The sequence below is a fragment of the Balaenoptera borealis genome, assembly GCF_965194805.1.
Source record: "Balaenoptera borealis genome assembly, chromosome: 2".
Taxonomy (NCBI): domain Eukaryota; kingdom Metazoa; phylum Chordata; class Mammalia; order Artiodactyla; family Balaenopteridae; genus Balaenoptera; species Balaenoptera borealis.
Genome location: NC_138867.1, coordinates 17122055 through 17147041, shown reverse-complemented (window position 1 = coordinate 17147041; position 24987 = coordinate 17122055). Strand labels below are relative to the sequence as shown.

The window sequence follows — 24987 nt, the reverse complement described above, 5'->3', positions numbered from 1 at the left end:
ATCAATGTAGCAAGAGATAGGGATTTAAACATTTTATCTATAATAATAAAAGTAATGCTACCATAATTAAAATTAATAATGTAATTAAAATTGCATGGTGGGGGAGAGATATTGGGAGGTAATGTAGATGCAGTGCATTCTTCATCTTTAATTATATCAATGACAATTTTCAATTGTGATACAATCAGAAAATTTTAAATTAAAATGAAAGATCAAATATTAGGGCAAAGAAAATATTGCTACTTTTAATAGTAGATCTGGTAGGAGTAGGTATGGGACTAAGACATAAAGAGGATTTTAATTTTATATCTGTATTGTTATGTTTTATTTTTGCTTACTGTAAAATATGGAGACTGTGCTATTAAAATATTTAAAAATCTATTTTTCAGCTAATTGGTGATAAAGAAATTGAAATTATTATATTTCCTCAATGATTGATATTCATGACTGAATGTCAGTTGTTTATGTGAGTGGATATGTACACATATATTTACATAAATATGTATATATAATATATAGCATATACTTTATAATCTTCTATTAAACACTTCTGAAAAATTATTGCAACTTTTGTGGCAAAGAAGGACAAAATATTTCTGTCCCTGGTATTCTGTTTGGTAGTAATTGTTTCATAGTTTATTGGTTTTGATTTTATTTCTGTTTTTGTTTTTATCATTGAATGAAAATTCAGCTTAAATAATAGTGTGTTATTCAGAAAAATGCTGAGTTTGTTAATAACTTTTATTTTTTAAATGGAATACTTGGTAAAGCATGAGCATTAAAGCAACTTATACAAATTCTAATTTTTGATAAGAAATTGATATAAAATCAGCAATTATGCAGTGGACTTGATTATCACACATGCTAAACTAGGGAATACTTTAAGAAGTATTGAATTACTGTTCTTCTATATCTGTAAATAAATAGATTGATAGAGTGTATATATGTATGAATTTTCCTCCACGTTAAAAACATTCTCCCCGAAAGTCTCATTTTTAAATTTTGCATAAAATAGACAGCTCTCCAAATGATATACTTGTCACATTCCAATATGTTAAGTAATTTCAAGTTATTGAATGTAAAGAACACCCAGATTCTCATTTGAAAGTAGTAACTATATTAGAGTCAAGTACAGAACCTAATCTTTATATTTGGTAAAGTATAGTCATTATCCAGAAAAGAAATGAAGGATACTTGGGGAGAAACTTGTTAATACCTTCTGTATGCATTGGAGCTTAATCAGGAAAATCAAATCCACTGTCATTTAGTTCAACAGAAGGGACTGAGTCTGTGGAACAAGTTACAAACATGGTAGGAGAAATGAAAAGCCAAATGGTGAACTGTGAGGCAACCACTGAAGGAACTGAGCATCCTTATGGCTGGGACGGTGGTGTTACCTGACCCAGGAGCTGGGTTTTAGTGGACAGACATGGGAAACACTAATCAATGTCAATGACAGGTGTAAGATTCCTACAAACAGCAGAACAGGGTAGGAAAGGAATGTGAGAGCAACATGCAAATGGATTTAGAAGATATGCAAGACTGGTGGGGATATGATAGTCAAGTCACTTTTTACTGCAACCGTTTACTCTGTACAGAAATCAAGAGAATTGTGAGCATTCTATAAGGCTACAGAAGAGTACATCACTGGTGTCGGTACTTGGAGATTTCTTCCCCCGAAGTATTTTATATACAGCCTCTGCTGACAAAATATATTTACTGACTTGGCCTTTGGCTATGGTGTGTATGTGGGGTGAAATATAATGCTGCCTCTCTACAAGTAGATGCATCTGGACAGCTGTTACATACCACCAAGGAAACAGACAAGAACAAGGCAGAAGATCTTGTGACTATTAACACTCAACAGATCATGGCTGAATGGAGCGATGGCATATATGGGAAAGAACGTCACAGCAAAACAGATAGGACCAGCTTGAATTCTGCCTTCTCAAATTGTCAACTATATAACCTTTATGAACCTCGATGCTCCCACCTGTAAAATGGCATTGGGTGTAATTTTCTCAATAGATTTATCTTATTATTAAATTAAATGGCATATAGCAGAGGGATCCCACATTACTGGCACTTAAATACATATTATTTCCTTAATTTTTTCATTTATGGAATATGATAAAAAGTTTACTTGAGTAATGTCAAATCTCACATTAGGTAGTTCCATAAAAAGGATCTAATTGAAAGAACACAGAAACTAACAATAGCTGTGATTGAAAATATACAATTAGAATAGTGAATTCTGCTCTGTTACCCAGATGTTTCATAAGTGTACTTGCAGAGGATTTTTTTTAATCCAGTGACTCTTGGGTGAATACTCAAGGCTTTACAAAATTACACGATGACTGGAATACTGTGCTATTTCTCTGTTGGTGAAATTACAGCCCTCCTGTGAGGAATGAAATTTAAGTTGTATCTTGATGACTATTACTTTGTCACAGTCCCTGGAAAAATCTTCTGGGAATTAAGCCCTAAGAGATTCCTTCAGAGAGATACTCTCAGCCTTCATAAATCTCCAGCTTATTTTTACTTAGAGTTCTTGCTCAATGTTAATTCACTTGAGATTTTAACAGAGCTGTGAACCCTGACAAGTCATGCATAATGATTTGCAATCTCAGAGAATATCTGCTTGGTATTAAAATGCCTTATTAAATATTTCAAATTGATCTTCGGAGACTTTCGGGAAAGTCCCCTCTGTTTCTCATTGATATGTAATGTTACAAAATGTTGCTGTTTATAAAACAGTAGTACAAAAAGAAACCACATGGAAAGACTGACACACGGCAGTCCCAAAAGGAAACAAGACAAGTTTTATTGTAGAAAAGAGATCTTGAAACCTTTTGTATGTACTTGATTCTTTTCAGATTTGTTTCAAACATCAGCTGAGAGGCTCTAATCCCTAGCAGGGGATTAGCTAAGTGTGCACCGTAGGAAATATTTAATGTGAAAATATTGTACACTAAATAGACGATGAAACTTTAAGATGCAGTGTTTCTGTGGTTATTGTTTTTAATGAAAACAGTTGTAAAAATTAAAAATGCGGGCTTCCCTGGTGGCGCAATGGTTGAGAATCTGCCTGTCAATGCAGGGGAGACAGGTTCAAGCCCTGGTCTGGGAAGATCCCACATGCCGCGGAGCAACTAAGCCCCGTGGCACCACAACTACTGAGCCTGCGCGTCTGGAGCCTGTGCTCCGCAACAAGAGAGGCCGCGATAGTGAGAGGCCCGCGCACCGCGATGAAGAGTGGCCCCCGCTCGCCGCAACTAGAGAAAGCCCTCGCACAGAAACGAAGACCCAACACAGCCAAAAATAAATAAATAAATTAATTTTAAAAAAAAATTAAAAATGCTTATATAGCACTTTTTAAAGTTTTCTTTGATTGGAAGCCAGTTATGTAGGGAAGGGACTGTTAGTTTAATATCTATTGACCAAATCCATATAATAATTTCCAGAGAAAATTAGATAATTATTTTAATATTCTAGTGGAATAATGGACTTTTAGGTATCTTTACGTATTTTTCTTTGGAAATCTAACACTGTAGAGGATAATAATTTTCTCTCTTCTATTATGTACACAGTTAGGGCCCATAGCATGAATAAAGGAATTGAATTGTCCAATGTGGGATACTTTTCTGAGACATAGATATATCCATACTGATAATTTCTTTTTTACTTAAACTTCTAAGCAGGAATAAAAAAGTCTTTATTAAAATGACCAATGTAACTAATTAATTTACTTAGAATGCTAATAGGTGGATCGCTAGTAATGCCTAATATTCAGAAAAAATATCAAATACCATTAATTCCTACCTAATTTAATTTTATCTACTTGTGAGATTAACTTTTGATTTTATCTCCTTTTTGATGTATCTGGCATCAAATAGTCTAGGATATTATCCATCATTTTTTTCTTGGCTTGTAACTTCAGACTCTTGTCCAGAGTCAAAGAACAACCGTAAATTCTGAGAATAAATGTCACTTCCTTCCACTGCAGCCGTAGTACAATGTATCAGTTTGCTAGGGCTGCTTGCACCAAAGGACCACAAACTCGGTAGCTTAAGCAGCACAAGTTTATTGTATCACTGTTCCTGAAGCTAGATGCCTGAGGTCAAGGTATCAGCAGGGCCATGTTCCCTCTTCAAGCGCTGGGGAAGCATCTGTTCCAACCCTCTTCTCCAGCTTCTAGTGCTTTGCTGGCAGTCTTTGACTTACCTTAGCTTGTGCAAATATTACCTTGATCTCTGCCTTCATCTTCACATAATGTACTTCCTGTGTGTGTATGTGTGTGTGTGTGTGTGTTTGTCTGTCTCCCTCTAAATTTCCTGTTTTTATAAGGACACCAGTCATGTTAGGGTAGGGGCCCAAACTACTGCAGTGTGACTTCATCTTAATTAATTACATCTATAATGACCCTATTTCCTAATAAAATCACCTCTTAAAGCACTGGAGTTCAGAAATTCAACATATGAACTTTGAGGGAAAACAATCCAACTCATAACACACACCCTAAGGCGTTTTATGTTTTTATTATTTATATATTTCTAATGAAAAAAAAAAAAAAAAGCCTTTTTTTCCTAATGTAAAAGAACTTCCAAAAGCACCAATGGTTCTTAAAATGTTCCCATCAAACCTTCAAATAAACAAGAAAATAAAATAAGTATAATGTTTTCCTTTTGGTTTAGAACTCCTTGGTAGGGAATCTTTGAACAATTTATTTTCCACCCCTGCTATTTAACTCACTCCTGCTGTATTCTGGGGCAGGTTGATTTTTGGTTGAGTTGTGCTGTGCATATATACCTATGCTCCCTTCAACCAGCAACCTGTTTACTCAAAGTGGCAGACTGATACCTTCAGATGCCACCAAAAACAATGATAGAGGTAATTTACTGTTCTTTGCTTTACACACAGATAGAATTGCCCACTACCCTTGCGACCAATGGTACAGAGGTGTCTGTGATTGATAATGACCATACTTTTTGACCACGGTAGAGAGTTAGTATATTTTCTTTCTCTCCTGTGGAACTCTTTTCTGCTCTGCCCACTTCTTTTTGGTACTTTAAACCATCACTTAGTCAACACCACCATACTACCTTTTTTTCTTTTCTTCCTCTTTTTCTCCTTTTTCTTTATTTCATTTGTCACTCCACTCATGCATCGCAGCTTTCACTTAACAAGCTTGGGCTTTTAAAGACAGCTCAAGCCAAGCAGAGCACTCTTTCTTTCCTGTGGTGGTTCAGCCTGTCACAGTAAATGATGCGTGATCTTGCACTATTTGCCTTTCCCAGTTTTCTTCATGGAATGGTTGCTTTGGGGCTACAGTTTAGACATTAAAATTATTTAGACCTAAATCACTATTGTAAGGGCACAGCAAGTTTTAAAACCTGAGTATTTTATAACTGTGGTTTCTTAAAAGATGGCCATTATTTTACTGCTTTCTATCTATACTGTTTTTTTTTTTTGAATCCTAGTAATTCTTGTATGCCCGGTATGATCAGCATTTTTCCTATAAGATCAAACATTTGACTGGTATAATTTTATAACATTTTAACCATAGTATGGGCTTTTTTACACATTTTAGAGTCTGACCTGGGTACCTACTACAGATTTTAACTTCTTCAATGAGGTACCAAATGAAAATGCCTCCCTCCTAAACCAACATTTTTGGGTAAATATCTACCTACTGGTATTCTCTGAACAAGTTGGAGAGATGAATATGGGTATGGAGCAGGTGTTGAGATGTCACAGCAGAAGTGTTTAATGTTCTATAGTAATTATTATACTTAGTCATGGAAGAGGTAGTCTACATGTGACTAGCTCTGAAAAGTTTATCAAGCCAGAAATCATAGTGCTATAATGAGAAAAATTATGGTACACATCCAAGCCCAAATAAGGCTCTCTAAGAATGGACTAACAGTGAAGCAAGAAGATATACATTTTAAACTTTAAAATTTGAGGTCATCGTAGATTCACATGCATTCATGAGAAACAATATAGATTTCTTGTACCCTTTACCCAGTTTTACCCCATGCTAACATCCTGCAAAATATCCAATATAAAACAATATCATAACCAGGTTATTGAAATTATTTACCAATTTTATTTAGATTTCCCTAGTTTTACCTGTGTGTGTGTATGTATGTGTTTAGTTCGCACGTATCCATAATCAAAATACTGACCAATTCCAGCATCATCATTATCTCTCATGTTGCCCTTTTATGACCAAACCCACCCCTTTCCACTCCTTCTTTCCCGACTCTGGCAACTACTAATCTGTCATCCATTTCTAAAATTGCATCACTACAAGAATGTTAAATAAATGGAATCATACAGTATATAGCCTTTGAGGACTGTCTTTTCCCCTCCTGGGTATGATTCCCTGAAGAATTTATCCAAGTTAGTGCATATATTAATATTCTGTTCATTTTTATTGCTAAGTAGTATTCCATAGTAATACTGTACCATGGTTTGTTTAACCATTTTCCCGTTGAAGGATATCTGGGCTTCTTCCAGTTTGGTGCTACTAAGAATAATGTTGCTGTGAATATTTGTAAATAGGCTTTTATGTGAGCGTACATTTTTATTACTTTAGCATAAATGCCCAAGAGTACAATTTGCTGGATTGTATGGTAAATGTATGTTTGTTTATTTAAGAATTTTCTAAACTTACATTTCCACCAGCAGTGTATGAAAGGCCTAATTTCCTGCCAGAATTTGGTGTCACCATTATGTTTTATTATCCACAATTAGAAATTTCTCTTAGGTATAACACAGTCCTTTTCTTCTGAGTGTGCATAATTACTAGTTATATTTTTGCTTAGCATCTCAATGTAAAAATACTATTTAGAGGCCAAAATCATGGCATTTTATTAAAAAGCTATATACAGTCATCCCTCAGTATCTGCAAGGAATTGGTTCCAGGACCCCCGTGGACACCAGAACCTGCAGATACTCAAGTCCCTTAGCTGGCCCTCCATATCCATATCCGTGGGTTCCATAACCAGAAATTCAACCACTGCAGATCATAGCATAGTACACAATCAGCAGTTGGTTGCATTCGTGGATGTGGAACCATATATATGGAGGGCCAGCTGTACATTTATGTTCTGCTAATAAGGGTTGTCAAATGAACTTGGCATACTAAGTCTATTAACTTTTCTAGGATCCTTTGAAGGTACAGAAAAAGTTTTGCTTAAAGTTGTGTATGAATTCCAACATAGAAGTAAAAACTTTGTAGTTAAGTATATATTAGACCCTTAGTAGGTGTGTCAGACCTAAATCATAGACTTAATTATTAAAATTAAAAACTGAAAATTGTCAGTACCCCCAGCATTGTTCAAGAGTCAACTGTGCACTCTCAAAATACTTTTGATTTTTATCCCCAGTTAACACCTATTTGATTCTTGAGCATTGACCTAACCCGACGCTGATTATGTGAGGGTTAAAAGAGACCCTTTATAATGGTATCAGCATATAAAGAATCACATTAAACTATCTGAAACCAAACACTCCATTCTGGGCTCTCATTTAGGACAATTAGTGGCACAGAAAGAAAGCAGGGACCGTGTTTGAGAGAGAAATCTAAGAAGTACAAGAAATTATCACTCTCCATAAGTATTTCAGCATTACCTTTTTCTGTGTACAAATTAATCATGTGTTTAATGCCATCACACACTAAAATTTGTTTTCCTGAATGCACAGGTACCTCTGTTCTACAGGTGACAGCCACTGATGCAGATGACCCTACCTATGGAAACAGTGCTCGGGTGGTTTACAGCATTCTCCAGGGACAGCCCTACTTCTCTGTAGACCCTAAAACAGGTTAGTGTCTTTATGGATAATTTGTGTACAGATGCATGCTACAATAAAAGAAAGCAATATTTTCATGTCTGTGTACTCTTCCACATTAGACATTGTTATTTTAGCACATTAAAAAATGCCCTCACTTTTTCTAAAACAATGTGATTGAATAATTGAAGATAAATTAACTGCTCTCCTTAATATTTGATTATCCATCATTTATATCCATACCAGTAAAATGCTTCTTATCTTTGCATATTTCTGTGACATTTAAATAAATGCTTTCTATTTAAAACAGAGGTTACATAATGCTTCAGCCCTCAAGTATTGTGTTACGTAAAACAGATTAACTGAGAATAAAGCCAAACACATATAAGCATTTGTTAAGGAAAAATATGAATTCTGCTCCACCTCTTCTCTTTTTCTGTAGCCAAAATAATCATATCATATTATATTATGTGATGCCAAAATGAAAATGAAGGATACTCAAAAATTCATTTTAGGGCTATGTTATAGCAGCATAGTCTAAAAACCACAAAAACTCATGGCCTTATTGACAAACAATTTGTAAATAGAAACTTGGCTAAAGCTCAATATAAACCCATTTTTAATGTAGCTAAATGTTCAGTATGAAATGTTTCAAGTTTAATAAACAGTTTCAAGAACATACACAATCGGGAGACACAGATGGAGCAGAGAGAGGTCCATGATGTTCCAGCAGCTTCCTGGATCCTTTCTGGTCATGTGAGATGCATTCTGAATCAAGTTAACATGTGGGATCTTCAAGTAAAGGGCACTGCCACATAACTAACAGAGAAGAGTCATATTTGGTCATAAATATCCCCTTATCCTCATATTGTTACATAGCATACAACAATTTTTCAGGGAACCCTGCTCAGTAAGTCTACAGGTTACAGTTTATTAACCATTGTCTCAGACGATGAGATACATCAGCTGAAACGATGCTATGGACAATCAGACTCCAATAGTTAAGCCATTAGATTGCTAGGAGGATTGTCATTATCATGTTTACAAGAAGGTGCCTTCTTTCTTTCCCTGGTGCACTCCAACACAAAGTACACTGGCACGAAGAGGTCTCAGACATACTGCTTAACCCCTTAAATTTCTATAATTTAAGAAGAAAAGAATGAAAAAGGTGTATAGATATAGATATGTAAATGAAGAATATACACATATATATCCACGTATTATATGCATTACAATTATAAAATGAATTATAATATTTAATTAAGTGAAATAAAAAATAAGAATTGGGAGATAATAAAAACAAACAACATAATGTGACCTAAAGTGAGTATGAGATATATACGTTCTTGTAGTACTAAGCTATTACTGAATAGTTAGAAAAAAATTGTTTATTAACCGAATAATCAAAATTCTGGGGCAAAAATTATATATCTATATATATACGTATATATACACATATATACATATATACGTGTATGTATAATGCATATACGTATATATATACGTATATATATGTACATGTTGTTCTGGTAGGAGACTTTTAAATTAATTGAAAATATTTTTTATTGAGGTGTATTTGACATATAACACTGTAAATTTAAGGGGTACAAAATGTTGATTTAATGCACTTACATATTGTAATATGGTTGCCATTGTAGTGATAGAAAATCTTAAGCCAAATCATTACTTGATAATAGCATTGCTCATTTTGTGGTACTTTCCCAATAACCATGGTTCTTTTATATATGAAAGATGTGTATTTCTCACTTTAAATATGCATCTTCCTGAAGGAAAGAAATGAGGAGACCATTCCAGTTACCTTGTTTTAGGATTACACACACACAAACACATGTTCATGCATGCACACACGTGCACACATACATGGATTTACTCAACTGTCCTTATAGAAAGCCAAATTTTTATTTATACATAAATATTATATTTACTTAATAGAACATGGCTAGGGTATAGACATCTTATATGGATTTTAAAACTTTCCGCACACTTCTTGATCTTCTTTAATACCAAATACCAAATTCTGTGTGTTAGTGTATGTCTGAGTTATCTGTCTGAGTGTTTGCATGTGTTGGTGTGAGCACATGCAAGTAGGTGTGTGTGTGTGTGTGTGCATGCGTATTTACTTTGGACAAAGAAAGCAGGCCACTGAGGACAAGATTTGACTAGTGTTAGACTCTGCTGTAGTTTGTGTTTTAGTGAAGCAAATACATCAAACACAATATTCAAATAAAAATTGCATTTGGTTGTACATATTTATTATGGGTTAATTAAGTACTTCAGTAAACAAAAATAATTATCTGAAATATAAATAAGCTGCTATTCAGGTACTGCTCTATTGAAATGATCTTTGCTCCTACAATTTTTTGTTCCTTTCTTTAAGCAAAATGATTTGTTGAATGAAGTGTATGCCTCCACGTTGATATGTTTTAATTTCAATATTGTATTGTCTGAAGCATCATGGGAGTCTATGGATATATGCTCTACTACAAAGATTGTTTAAATATGCAAATCTCTTAGCCTGTTGTCTGTAGAAAGTGCTAAGAGCAATTAGAAAACAAAATGCTGAGTATTCTCTTCAAAGCTAAGACTTTTTTGGTAATTTAAGCTCAAAAGACCTCTTACAATGCAATTAAACATCCTTAGAACTAATAAATTTAGTGAAAATTGTGCCTTAAATAACTGGAATAAAATACAAACATACCTAGAACTAAGGAATCAGTTGCTATAGATGAGATGTTATATAATAAATGTTGGGATAATAGTTACTTAAAAATGTACATTTTAATAGTAATACTTTAATTCTATCCTCTCATTTGGCATGACTATATTATAACGTTTCCAATTAGTACTTTCGATGAAGACGAATTATAATAAATCAGAACTTTTGTGCCCAAATAGAGTTGTGAGTGATTATGGTTAAGATCAGGACTTTGGATTGCCTTGTTTCCATTATGTTAAAAGGTACATCTTGGTACTTAACCTGATTTTCCAATAACAAGCTGCCAATGAGGCCTTGCTTCCTATTATATTAACTATGTATGAATTGCTGTATCCAGAGAAAATAATTTTGTGGCTCTTGAGTTACTATACTATACACAATTTGTTTAATAAGGTATGTATTGTTTTCTACTGGAATCCCATTACTCAATATGATGAAACATAAATCTTGTGAATAACTTATTGTTTCAAATAAGTTTTCTTGCAGAAACTATTTCACGATGTTTGCTTAATGTATAACGACAAAAGAGGAATACCCATTAATGAGTGATTTAACATTAACTACTATTTGAAAGATACAGAAGACTATGAAAAAATAACTGAGATGACAATGAATTGTAAAAGACATATAATATTTCCGGCCAGACTCATGTAGAAATCGTGTTAATGTAGGCTTTATGAGGATAATTCTACTTAAATATATTCATTTTAACTCAGCAAGAAAACACTTTTAGAATTATTATATGGAGGAACCATTTTAATGTTCATGAAAACTACTAACCCTAAGCAAAGTATTTTGAGGAAGGCAGCTGAGTAAGAAAGCCATATGAAGTGGTCAGAGAACTGAAGTGAAGAGAAATCTGGGCTTATGGTTGTTTATTAACACGACTCAAATGTCAATCGTACTCTAGTTAATACACTGTCAACTGCTTTAAAAATAAATCTGTATGTACAAGGACTCTTTGCTTCTTTAGAAACTACAAAATTTAGGTCAGGAGGTGATAACAGAAGCTTGATGATTGAGTTGCTATAAAATAACTACTTCCCTTGACTTAGGTGGAAGACAAAACCAGAAACCTACCATGTTTCTTTCCAGGGTCTTAGACTGGAGGATTCACAAAGGGCAGGTATGAGGTTTTTAAATGAGAATGCATATCTTTGAATGGTCGTAGTATTTATAGCCACATGATGATTTTCTCCACTAGCTGTTTCATAGTCCACAACTTATGAATTACTTCTTGTTATTTTAGCTGGTACATATATGTTAACGTATGCCTGTACCTATTTCACATGGGAATGTGTTGAATCTTCCTTATGGTCAATTCAGGAAACATGAAAACCTGGATTAAAACCTGATGTCAGGGAAAACAAGGGTATGCAGGTTTACAAAATCCTATTTATTCTTTATTTACAACTGCTTACAGCACTAGCAGTGGTGAATACCAGCTCTTTTGACCATAATTAATATGAAACATAAATCAGTGATAGTCAATGATGGATTCTGCGTAAATGAAACTCATAGTGGTTTTTTGCCACACACCTAATAAAGACTATTGACACATTTATGCAGTTTAATATAGATGCACTTATATTTTAACTTGTGAATCATTTTTCATACAATATTAATTTTTACTTATTTAAAGTGAATATTTAATTAGAAAATATAGTAGCTTAAAACATTTCTGTTGATAAATTCTACATTTGATTTTCAGATACATACGAACAGTAATACTAGAAAGACTACCTTTTAATTATATATATATATTTTTTTTTCCGTTTTCTTTTTTTTTCTTCTTTTTTTTTCCACACACACACACATACACACACACTGTATTTTATTTTTACAAGAGATAAATAGACTGACACCAAGCATTGTACATGGATGACCACAACAAAAGCAACAATGATTGCAATTACCAAACATGAAACACACTCATACTATGTCATAATATTGACATTCAGTCCAGTAATCCATTAATTATATATTGATACAAAGAACATACCAGATTTTTTTCAACACTTCTAGTTCACTTTAGTATTTGAATGTTTCTGTGACATGATGTTAAAAAAAGGGTAGACGTTGGGTTTCAAATCTCTTGTCTGTCAAACCTTTCTGCATTAATGACATGCATTCCACAGGGAACAGGGCAGTTGACATCAAATAAAATGCACTTCACCTAGTGATGCCTATTGGTTCTAAAGGCACAAATAATATTACTACTTATTTTTAAAAGGCATTATTGTAAATATAATAAAGAAATATTTAATTGGCCTTCCTATGAAAACAAATAAATATTTAGTCATGTTATAGTTTAATTAGTATAGTGAAGTAATTCATATTTATTATTTTTCCAAAATACCAAGGGTTATTCCAAAATGACTTGGGAATACTTCATGGTCAAATCTTAGGATGTACTTAGTATCATAGTAAATTGGTCAAGCTACTTAAATTTTATGTTCTAGTTTCCTTGTATATATATTTATAATGATAATGCCAATTCCAGTGAGGAGGGTAATGCAATGCTGTTACTTAAGCCAGTCATTGGAAAAACATAGGTACTCAGTAAGGTTCTCTCATTTTGCTCTCTTTCCTTTAACATTGACAAGAATTTCCAAAATTACTATATAGTTCACCATGATGAGTTTGAAAGAGTCCATCTAAAGTAGAAAAAAAAAGATTTCATTTGGAAGAATATTTTTAGTCCAAATAACTACACAAAATTTTAAAAAGTAAGAGTTCCACTCTTAAATCTTATGTAAATTCCTTTTCTGAAATTTCAAGAAAGTTGTGTTTATAAATATTATTTTTTCTTGCTTATTGTAATTTTTAAATTTAGTTTTGAAATTTCCTTTTTTTATCACTTTTAATTCTCCACTGAAATTATTAATCTAGTCTTTTTAAAAAAATCTTTATTGGAGTATAATTGCATTACAATGTTGTGTTAGTTTCTGCTGTGAATCAACTATATGTATACATATATCCCTATATCCCTTCCCTGTTGAGCCTCCTTCCCACCCTCCCTTACCCACCCCACTAGGTGGTCACAAAGCACTGAACTGACATCCCTGTGCTATGCAGCTGCTTCCCGCTAGCGATTTTACATTTGGTGGTGCATATATGTCAATGCTACTCTCTCACTTCGGCCCAGTTTACCCTTCCCCCTCCCCATATCCTCAAGTCCATTCTCTATGTCTGCATCTTTATTCCTGTCCTGCCCCTAGGTCATCAGAAGCATTTTTTTTTTTTTTTAGATTCCATATATATGTGTTAGCATACAGTATTTATTTTCTCTTTCTGACTTACTTCACTCTGTATGACAGACTCTAGGACCATCCACCTTACTATAAATAACTCAATTTCATTTCTTTTTATGGCTGAGTAATATTCCATTGTATACATGCGCCACATCTTCTTTATCCATTCATCTGTTGTTGGACACTTAGGTTGCTTCCATATCCCGGCTATTGTAAATAGTGCTGTAATGAATATTGTGGTACATATCTCTTTTTGAATTATGGTTTTCTCAGGGTATATGCCCAGTAGTGGGATTGCTGGGTCATATGGTAGTTCTAGTTTTTAGTTTTTTAAGGGACCTGCATACTGTTCTCCATAGTGGCTGTATCAATTTACATTCCCACCAACAGTGCAAGAGGGTTCCCTTTTCTCCACACCCTCTCCAGCTTTTACTGTTTGTAGATTTTTTGATGATGGCCGTTCTGACCGGTGTGAGAAAATACCTCATTGTGGTTTTTTTAATTTCTTTTTTTTAACATCTTTATTGGCGTATAATTGCTTTACAATGGTGTGTTAGGTTCTACTTTATAGCAAAGTGAATCAGCTATACATGTACATATATCCCCATATGTCCTCCCTCTTGCATCTCCCTCCCACCCTCCCTATCCCACCCCTCTAGGTGGTCACAAAGCACTGAGCTGATCTCCCTGTGCTATGCAGCTGCTTCCCACTAGCTATGTATTTTACATATGGTAGTATATATAAGTCCAAGCCACTTTCTCACTTCATCCCAGCTTACCCTTCCCCCTCCCCATGTCCTCAAGTCCATTCCCTACATCTGCATCTTTATTCCTGTCCTGCCCCTAGATTCTTCAGAACCATTTTTTTGTTTGTTTTAGATTACATATGTATGTGTTAGCATATGGTATTTATTTTTCTCATTCTGACTTACTTCACTCTGTATTACAGACTCTAGGTCCATCCACCTCACTACAAATAACTCAATTTCATTTCATTTTATGGCTGAATACTATTCCATCGTATATATGTGCCACATCTTCTTTATCCATTCATCTGTCAATGGACATTTAGGTTGCTTCCATGTCCCAGCTATTGTAAATAGTGCTGCAATGCATATTGTGGTACATGTCTCTTTTGAATTATGGTTTTCTCAGGGTATATGCCCAGTAGTGGGATTGCTGGGTCATATGGTAGTTCTATTTTTAGTTTTTTAAGGGACCTCCATACTGTTCTCCATAGTGGCTGTATCAATTTACATTCCCACCAAAAGTGCAAGAGGGTTCCCTTTTCTCCACACATTCTCCAGCTTTTATTGTTTGTAGATTTTTTGATGATGGCCATTCTGACCAGTGTGAGAAGATACCTCATTGTGGTTTTGATTTGCATTTCACTAATGATTAGTGATGTTGAGCATCCTTTCATGTGTTTGTTGGCAATCTGTATATTTTCTTTGAAGAAATGTCTGTTTAGGTCTTCTGCCCATTTTTGGATTGGGTTGTTTGTTCTTTTGATATTGAGCTGCATGAGCTGCTTGTATATTTTGGAGATTAATCCTTTGTCAGTTGCTTCATTTGCAAATATTTTCTTCCATTCTGAGGTTTGTCTTTTCCTCTTGTTTATGGTTTCCTTTGCTGTGCAAAAGTTTTTTAAGTTTCACTAGGTCCCATTTGTTTATTTTTGTTTTTATATCCTTTTCTCTAGGAGGTGGGTCAAAAAGGATCTTGCTGTGATTTATGTCATAGAGTGTTCTGCCTATGTTTTCCTCTAAGAGGTTTATAGTGTCTGGCCTTATATTTAGGTCTTTAATCCATTTTGAGTTTATTTTTGTGTATGGTGTTAAGGAGTGTTCTAACTTCATTCTTTTACATGTAGTTGTTCAATTTTCCCAGCACCACTTATTGAAGAGGCTGTCTTTTCTCTATTGTATATTCTTGCCTCCTTCATCAAAGGTAAGGTGACCATATGTGTGTGGGTTTATCTCTGGGCTTTCTATCCTGTTCCATGGATCTGTATTTCTGTTTTGGTGCCAGAACCATAGTGTCTTGATTACTGTAGCTTTGTAGTATAGTCTGAAGTCAGGGCGCCTGATTCTTCCAGCTCAGTTTTTCTTTCTCATGATTGCTTTGGCTATTCAGGGTCTTTTGTGTTTCCATGCAAATTATAAAATTTTTAGTTCTAGTTCTGTGAAAAATGCCATTGGTAGTTTGATAGGGATTGCATTGAATCTGTAGATTACTTTGGGTAGTATAGTCATTTTCACAATGTTGATTCTTCCAATCCAAGAACATGGTATATCTCTCCAGTGTCTTATAGTTTTCTGCATACAGGTCTTTTGTGTCCTTAGATAGTTTTATTCCTAGGTATTTTATTCTTTTTGTTGAAATGGTAAATGGGAGTGTTTCCTTAATTTCTCTCTCAGATTTTTCATCGTTAGTGTATAGGAAGGAAAGAGATTTATGTGCTTTAACTTTGTCTCCTGCTACATTACCTAATTCATTGATTAGCTCTAGTAGTTTTCTGGTAGCATCTTTAGGATTCTCTGAGTATAGTATCATATCATCTGCAAAACAGTGACACTTTTACTTCTTCGTTTCCGATTTGGATTCCTTTTATTTCTTTTCCTTCTCTGATTGCTGTGGCTAAAACTTCCAAAAGTATGTTGAATAATAGTAATCAGAGTGGGCAACCTTGTCTTGTTCCTGATCTTAGTGGAAATGTTTTAAGCTTTTCACCATTGAGAACGATGTTGGCTGTGGGTTTGTCATATAACGGCTTTATTATGTTGAGGTAATTTCCTTCTATCCCTACTTTCTGGAGAGTTTTCATCATAAATTGGTGTTTAATTTTGTCGATAGTTTTTTATGCATCTGTTGAGATTATCATGTGGTTTTATCCTTCATTTTTTTAATATGGTGTATCACATTGATTGATTTTCATATATTGAAGAGTCCTTGCATTCCTGGGATAAACCCCACTTGATCATGGTGTATGATCCGTTTAATGTGCTGTTGGATTCTGTTTGCTACTATTTTGTTGAGGATTTTTACATCTATGTTCATCAGTGATATTGGTGTGTAGTTTTCTTTTTTTGTGGCATCTTTGTCTGGTTTTGGCATCAGCGTGATGGTGGCCTGGTAGAATGAGTTTGGGAGTGTCCCTCCTCTGCTATATTTTCGAAGAATTTGAGAAGGGTAGGTGTAAGCTCTTCTCTAAATGTTTGATAGAATTCACCTGTGAAGGCATCTTGCCCTGGGCTTTTGTTTGTGTGAAGATTTTTAATCACAGTCTCAATATCAGTGCTTGTGATTGGTCTGTTCATATTTTCTGTTTCCTCCTGGTTCAATTTTAGAAGGTTCTACTTTTCTAAGAATTTGTCCATTTCAACCAGGTTATCCATTGTATTGGCACATAGTTGCATCTAGTAATCTCTCATGATCCTTTATATTTCTGCAGTGTCAGTTGTTACTTCTCCTTTTTCATTTCTATTTCTGTTGACTTAAGTCTTCTCCCTTCTTTTCTTGATGGGTCTGGCTAATGGTTTATCAATTTTGTTGATCTTCCCAAAGAACCAGATTTTAGTTTTGTTGATCTTTGCTATCATTTCCTTCATTTCTTTTTCATTTATCTCTGATCTGATCTTTATGATTTCTTTCCTTCTGCTAACTTCGGGGTTTTTTTTTTTTGTTGTTGTTGTTCTTCTTTCTCTAATTGCTTTAGGTGTAAGGTTAGGTTGTTTATTTGAGATGTTTCTTGTTTCCTGAGGTAGGATTGTATTGCTCTAAACTTCCCTCTTAGAACTGCTTTTGCTGCATCCCATATGTTTTGGGTATTCGTGTTTTCATTGTCATTTGTTTCTAGGTGTTTGCTGATTTCCTCTTTGATTTCTTCATGATCCCTTGGTTATTTAGTAGCGTATTGTTTAGCCTCCATGTGTTTTTATATTTTACATTGTTTTTTCCTGTAATTGCTCTCTGGTCTCATAGCATTGTGGTCAGGAAAGATACCTGATACAATTTCAATTTTCTTAAATTTACCAAGGCTTGATTTGTGATCCAAGATATGACCTGTCCTGGAGAATATTCCATGAGCACTTGAGAAGAAAGTGTATTCTGTTGTTTTTAGATGGAATCTCCTATAAATATCAATTAAATCCATCTTGTTTAATGTGTCATTTAAAGCCTGTGTTTCCTTATTTATTTTCATTTTGGATGATCTGTCCATTGGTGATAGTGGGGTGTTAAAGTCCCCTAAAGTCCCCTGTGTTACTGTCAATTTTCCCTTTTATGGCTGTTAGCATTTGTCTTATGTATTGAAATGCTCCCATGTTGGGTGCATTGTAATTGTAAACAAATATTTACAATTGTTGTATCTTCTTCTTGGATTGATCCCTTGATCATTATGTAATGTCCTCCTTTGTCTCTTGTAATAGTCTTTATTTTAAAGTCTATTTTGTCTGATATAAGAATTTCTACTTCAGCTTTCTTTTGATTTCCGTTTGCATGCAATATCTTTTTCCATCCCCTCACTTTCAGTCTGCCCCTAGGTCTGAAGTGAGTCTCCTGTAGACAGCATATATATATGTTTTGTTTTTGTATCCATTCAACCAGTCTTTGTCTTTTGGTTGGAGCATTTAATCCATTTACATTTAAGGTAATTATCGATATGTATGTTCCTATTACCATTTTCTTAATTGTTTTGGGCTTGTTATTGTAGGTCTTTTCCTTCTCTTGTGTTTCCTGCCTAGAGAAGTTCCTTTAGCATTTGTTGTAGAGCTGGTTTGGTGGTGCTGAATTCTCTTAACTTTTGCTTGTCTGTAAAAGTTTTAATTTCTCTGTCAAATCTGAATGAGATCCTTGTTGGGTAGAGTAATTTTGGTTGTACGTTTTTCCCTTTCATCACTTTAAATATGTCCTCCCACTCCCTTCTGACTTGCAGAGTTTCTGCTGAAAGATCAGCTGTTAACCTTATGAGGATTCCTTTTTATGTTATTTGTTGCTTTTCCCTTGCTGCTTTTAATATTTTTATTTTGTATTTAATTTTTGATAGTTTGATTAATATGTGTCATGGCATGTTTCTCCTTGGATTTATTCTGTATGGGACTCTCTGTGCTCCCTGGAGTTGATTGACTATTTCCTTTCCCATGTTTGGGAAGTTTTCAACTATAATCTCTTCAAATATTTTCTCAGTCCCTTTCTTTTTCTCTTCTTTTTCTGGGACCCCTATAACTCAAATGTTGGTGCATTTAATGTTGTCCCAGAGGTCTCTGAGACTGTCCTCAATTCTTTGCATTCTTCTTTCTTTATTCTGCTCTGAGGCTGTTATTTCCACTATTTTATCTTCCAGGTCACTTATCTGTTCTTCTGCCTCAATTATTCTGCTATTGATTCCTTCTAGAGAATTTTTAATTTCATATATTGTGTTGTTCATCATTGTTTGCTCTTTAGTTCTTCTAGGTCCTTGTTAAACGTTTCTTGTATTTTCTCCATTCTATTTCCAAGATTTTGGATCATCTTTACTATAATTACTTTGAATTCTTTTTCAGGTAGACTGCTTATTTCCTCTTCATTTGTTTGGTTTGGTGGGTTTTTACTTTGCTCCTTCATCTGTTGCATATTTCTCTGTTTTCTCATTTTGCATAACTTACTGTGTTTGGAGTCTCCTTTTCTCAGGCTGCAGGTTCATAGTTCCCATTATTTTTGGTGTCTGCCCCCACTGGGTGAGGTTGGTTCAGTGGCTTGTGTAGGCTTCCTGGTGGAGAGGGCTGGTGTCTGTGTTCTGGTGGGTGGTGCTGAATCTTGTCCTTCTGTTGGTCATGGCCACGTCTGGTGGTGTGTTTTGGGGTGCTTGTAAACTTAGTATGACTTTCGGCAGCCTCTCTGCTAATGGGTGGGCTTGTGTTCCTGTCTTGCTAGTTTGGCGTCCAGCACTGGAGCTTCCTGGCCATTGGCTGGCGCTGGATCTTAGTGTTGAGACAGAGATCTCTGAGAGAGCTCTCGCCGATTGATATTACGTGGGGCCTGGTGGTCTCTGATGGTCCAATGTCCTGGACTTGGCTGTCCCACCTCAGAGACTCAGACCTGACACCCAGCCAGAGCACTAAGACCCTGCCAGCCACATAGCTCAGAAGAAAAGGAAGAAAAAAAAAAGAAAAGAAAAAAAAAAAGAACACATAAGACCCCAAACCAAATGGTAAAAGCATAACTAAACAGACAAAATCACACTAAGAAAGATACACACACACTCATAAGAAAACAAACAAACAACAACAAAAAACGAACAGTCAGAATCCCAGAACAAATGGTAAAAGCAAACCTAAAGAGACAAAATCACATAAAAAAGCATACATATACACACTCACAAAAAGAGAAAAAAGGAAAAAAAATAATAAAATTTTAAAAAATTAAATTAAAAAAGTTTAAAAAAAGAGGAGAGCAACCAAACCAATAAACAAATCCACCAGTGATAACAAGCACTAAAAACTAAACTAAGATAAATATAAAAACCAGAAACAAATCAGAGACAAGAAGCAAACCCCAAGTCTACAGTTGCTTCCAAAGTCTACCACCTCAATTTTGGGAACATTCGTTGTATATTCAGGTATTCCACAGATGCAGTGTTCATTAAGTTGACTGTGGGGTTTTAATCTGCTGCTCATGCGGCTGAATGGAGAAATTTCCCTTTCTCCTTTTTGTTTGCACAGCTCCTGGGGTTCAGCTTTGGATTGGCCCTGCCTCAGCATGTCGGTCACCTGGGGGCATCTGTTTCCCACCCAGACAGGAGGGCGTTAAAGGAGCGGCTGATTAGGGGGCTCTGGCTCACTCAGGCTGGGGGGAGGGAGGGATACTCTAGTTATAATTGGAATACGGGGCGAGCCTTTGGCAGCAGAGGCCAACATGACATTGCAACAGCCTGAGGCGTGCCGTATGTTCTCCCAGGGAAGTTGTCCCTGGTTCACGGGACCCTGATAGTGGCTTGCTGCACCGGCTCTCAGGAGGGGAGGTGTGGACAGTGACCTGTGCTTGCACACAGGATTCTTGGTGGCTGCAGCAGCAGCGTTAACGTTCCATGCCCGTCTCTGTGGTTGAAGTTGATAGCCACGGCTCACACCCATCTCTGGAGCTCATTTAGGCAGTGCTCTGCCTTCTGTGGGCAGATAGGGAAGGAATCTGCTCTCCTTGCACACCCTGAAACAATGGTCTCATGCCTCTTAGGCAGCTCCAGACTTTTCCCCAGACTCCCTCCCAGCTAGCTGTGATGCACTGGCCCCCTCAGGCTGTGTTCACGCACCCAACCCCAGTCCTCTCCCTGGGATCTAACCTCCAAAGCCCGAGCCTCAGCTCCCAGCCCCCGCCCGCCGCGGCGGGTGAGCAGACAAGCGTCTCAGGCTGGTAAGTGCTGGTCGGCACCTATCCTCTGTGCGGGAATCTCTCCGCTTTGCCCTCCACACCCCTGTTGTTGCACTCTCCTCCATGACTCTGAAGCTCCCCCCTCCGCCATCCACAGTCTCTGCCCACGAAGGGCCTTCCTAGCGTGTGGAAACTTTTCCTCCTTCACAGCTCCCTCCCAGAGGTGCAGGTCCCGTCCCTATTTTTTTGTCTGTTTTTCCTTTTTTTCTTTTGCCCTACCCAGGTACGTGGGGAGTTTCTTGCCTTTTGGGAGGTCTGAGGCCTTCTGCCAGCGTTCAGTAGGTGTTCTGTAGGAGTTGTTCCACATGTAGATGAATTTTTGATGTATTTGTGGGGAGAAAGGTGATCTCCACGTCTTACTCCTCCACCATCTTGAAGGTCTCCCCTATAAATATTTTTAATAAGAGAAAAATGCTTTTAGAAAATGTGGAATGGTAATTTAAAGGGAAATAAATTAGGCAAAATAACTAGCCTTTTAGCTTAAATATGACTGTCCCAACTCAGAATAGTGTCTCTAGATGAGGCAAAGTGGCATGCTTACTGTGAAGTAATTGTCTTTAATGCTTAGGTCTTAACCAATAATAGCTTTGATTCTCAAAAATGAGCTTTTCTTAACTTCTTGTAGTAGAAATCAATCAGCTATGAAAAAAGCACTTAGTGGAGGGCCTCAGTGCATTTCCTAGGATGTAACTGAAAACAAAGTTTGTAACATTCTTCAGTCTGCATGATGTAATTAAATACATCAACAATTTTGGTTCTATTTAACCTCAGTATTTAACTTCAAATGTATTTCATTTCAAAAATGAACAAAAAAATGTTTGTAGAAGATCATGATGTATGTTTGGTTAAAAGATGTAAAGGCTCTTTAAATGTTTTATAGATTTCAATATTAATTTTTCATAATTCTATATGAAAATCTACTTGCATACAGTTTTTCCCCAAAACTATATTTTATATTTATTAATAACTAAGAAGTTAAAACATTTAATTATGGCCCACAATATCTGTAGAAGGTAAAGTATTCCACAGTAGAATATGTTTTGTCAGTTTTTCTCCTTCATAGCCCATCCCTAATTCATATAATAACAATAATAATAATTGCATGAACAAAAATTTTCAAATAATTTTCCTATGATTGAGTACATAACACAGAAAAATATTAATTGGTAATCCCAATGCTAAAAAATTCGCCTCTTTTAGAGAAAAATTCAATGCAGTAATTCAAAGCTGTGTCATATCATCAATTTGCTGAAAGAAATATTGTCATACTTTGTCTTCTTTAGGAAAGAATTCTAAAGAGTTCCTGAACTGCAGCAGAGTGTATGGGGATTAACAACACAAGAAGTCCATTTTATATAGCATTTAAGAAATAGTTAACGCACTATGGTAGACACAAGTGGTTGTCCACTCAATACTGATTTCTTACTCTGCGGATCCTATCAGAACTCTGATTTTCTGTGTAGTGACATAACTCAGTTAAAATATTAGATTTCCTAGCTTCCCCACAGCTTCTGTCACCCAGTTCTGGTCAGTGAGATATAAAGGAAAGACCACTGGGGTTTTTAGGAAAGTTTTGTTATCTCTATACAGGTGCCAGTGCTTCCTCTTTTGGTCTTTCAATCTTCTAGATTTAAGTAGCATTGACATATATATACTACCAAATGTAAAATAGATAGTTAGTGGGAAGCAGCTGCATAGCACAGGGAGATCAGCTTGGTGCTTTGTGACCACCTAGAGGGGTGGGATAGGGAGGGTGGGAGAGAGACAGAAGAGGGAGGGGATATGGGTATATATGTATACATATAGCTGACTCACTTTGTTATATAGCAGAAACAAACACAACATTGTAAAGCAATTATACTCCAGCAGCGTTGTCACTCTGGATATGTTATTTTTATGTACAGGCACATTCAATGCTGATAGCTGGATCTTTGTGAAATGTGCTTTGCAGGACGATAAATCACCTTGATAGCACAATGCACTGCCCAGGCAGGTGTAGAGCAGGCTCCCCGAGATGACCTTCATTCCTCTCAATCCAAAATCCATGATCCACAGAGAGCACACTTCTCTCTGTGTATGAGTAGCCATTTTATAGTTCTCATACCAGTACTAAACTGGAAAAGGAAATTTGTCATACTGGCTTAAGCTAAATATCAAAAGTTATACTAAAAGTTGATATTTGTGACATCAGAGAATGGAACCAAAGGCAGTTTTCTCTGATACTCCATTGAGAATGCATATTTGAAAAAAAAAAAATTACCGTCATCTTGAAGTAGCAAAGTATTTTAAAGACACTATAGATGTCTGATAACTCTCCTTCTCAATAGCAAGGATATCATCATGTCCTATGACATGAACAAAATTAATAATATCTATTGAATTGAATTGCTATGGGTATAGTTCTCACGAAACAAAATTATAGATTAGTGTTCTGTGTTAGTCAGTTAAACTGTTTGTTTTAGCCTTAGATAGATTCATATAATTGAATGGGCTTAAATTGGACACTTAAGTGAATTTCATAGTATGTAAATTAAACTGAAATAAAGCTGTTGAACAAACAAACAAAGAAATGAAACCAATTGAATCTGCCTTTTCACAAATATCAAATTCTTGTAACAAGTTTACTAGCTGTTACCAGGAAGGGAAAACAATAATTTCACTGACTGTAAAATAGAAGTGATAGGAAATGATAGGAATCACTGTTGGTTAATTAGAACATGTTTTATACTATTTCTTCCTGGTAAAAAAAGAAAACACATAGATTTATCTTCTTTTGTACTTCACTCTGTGTATCCTGCTCAATAGCGACTGTCGCAGAAAATGCCAGGAATTAATACATTGGTATCTTGAGTCCTATTAGCTGCATGGTAATTAATTTTTGAATACTGAATAGATGGATGACAGGAAATATTCCAATTGTATTGTTTAATCTTTAAACCTCATTAAGCATCATCTATGGAATGCAGTCACCAAGCAATTCAATTTTTCTCCGTATATTTATATTTATTCTAAGAGGCTATTTCTTCCCCTGAAATGTACTGCAATCACGTTGAATTCCTTAGATTTTCTCCTAATCAAATATCTTAGATATTTAAAATGAAATCTAGACTGCCTTAGGATAATATTATTTCTTTCTGTCTATTTATCTATCTATCTAGTATCTATTATAATATGATTGCTAATGTAGTGATATTTATCACATGACATAAATATGGTACAGGATTATCTATATTCACTATACTGTGCATTGGATTTCTATACTGTTCATTGGATTGGGCTTATTTACTACTTGTTACAAGTTTGTACCCTTAAAGACCATCACTCTTATCCCCTCAGCCCCTCCATCCCCTGGTAACCACCATTTTACTCCCTGTTTTTTACAAGTTTAATATTTTTAGATTTTGCACATAAGTGATGTTATGACAGCTCCTTTAAGATGTGGACATGACTGTGTTCTTGTTGCCCTCCAAACCAGATCCCACATAGTGACTTACACTTGGAAATATGTTTCTAATTGTCTTTACTCAGGAGATATATTATCTAACTGTAACTACAAAATTAAGTCTATAAAAGTTCTGTAGAAAAAAATGATTTTTTTATCGCGAATTTGATTTTATGTAATTGTTATTTTTATTACACTTTCTAACGTGTGCCTCATCTTTGGTCTTCTATAAACATCTTTTTAAAATTTTTCTATTTCTGTCAGTCATGTAACCTTATAGTTTAGGATCTTTCTTAAATGAATGACAGAAAATTAGTATCTAACTGCTGTTAGAAAACTAAGTATTTGGG

The 24987-nt window shown here is 35.4% G+C and overlaps 1 protein-coding gene across 4 annotated transcripts in view; it reads left to right on the top strand.

Moving 5' to 3' along the window:
- CDH18 (cadherin 18) overlaps positions 1 to 24987 on the top strand; it is a 577532-nt gene that overhangs the window by 356483 nt on the left and 196062 nt on the right. For all 4 annotated transcript variants that reach the window (XM_082380804.1, XM_082380803.1, XM_082380806.1 and 1 more), the window contains exon 4: positions 7711 to 7830. In XM_082380804.1, the coding sequence (XP_082236930.1) occupies positions 7711 to 7830 (120 nt within the window). The remainder of the gene's footprint in view (positions 1 to 7710; positions 7831 to 24987) is intronic.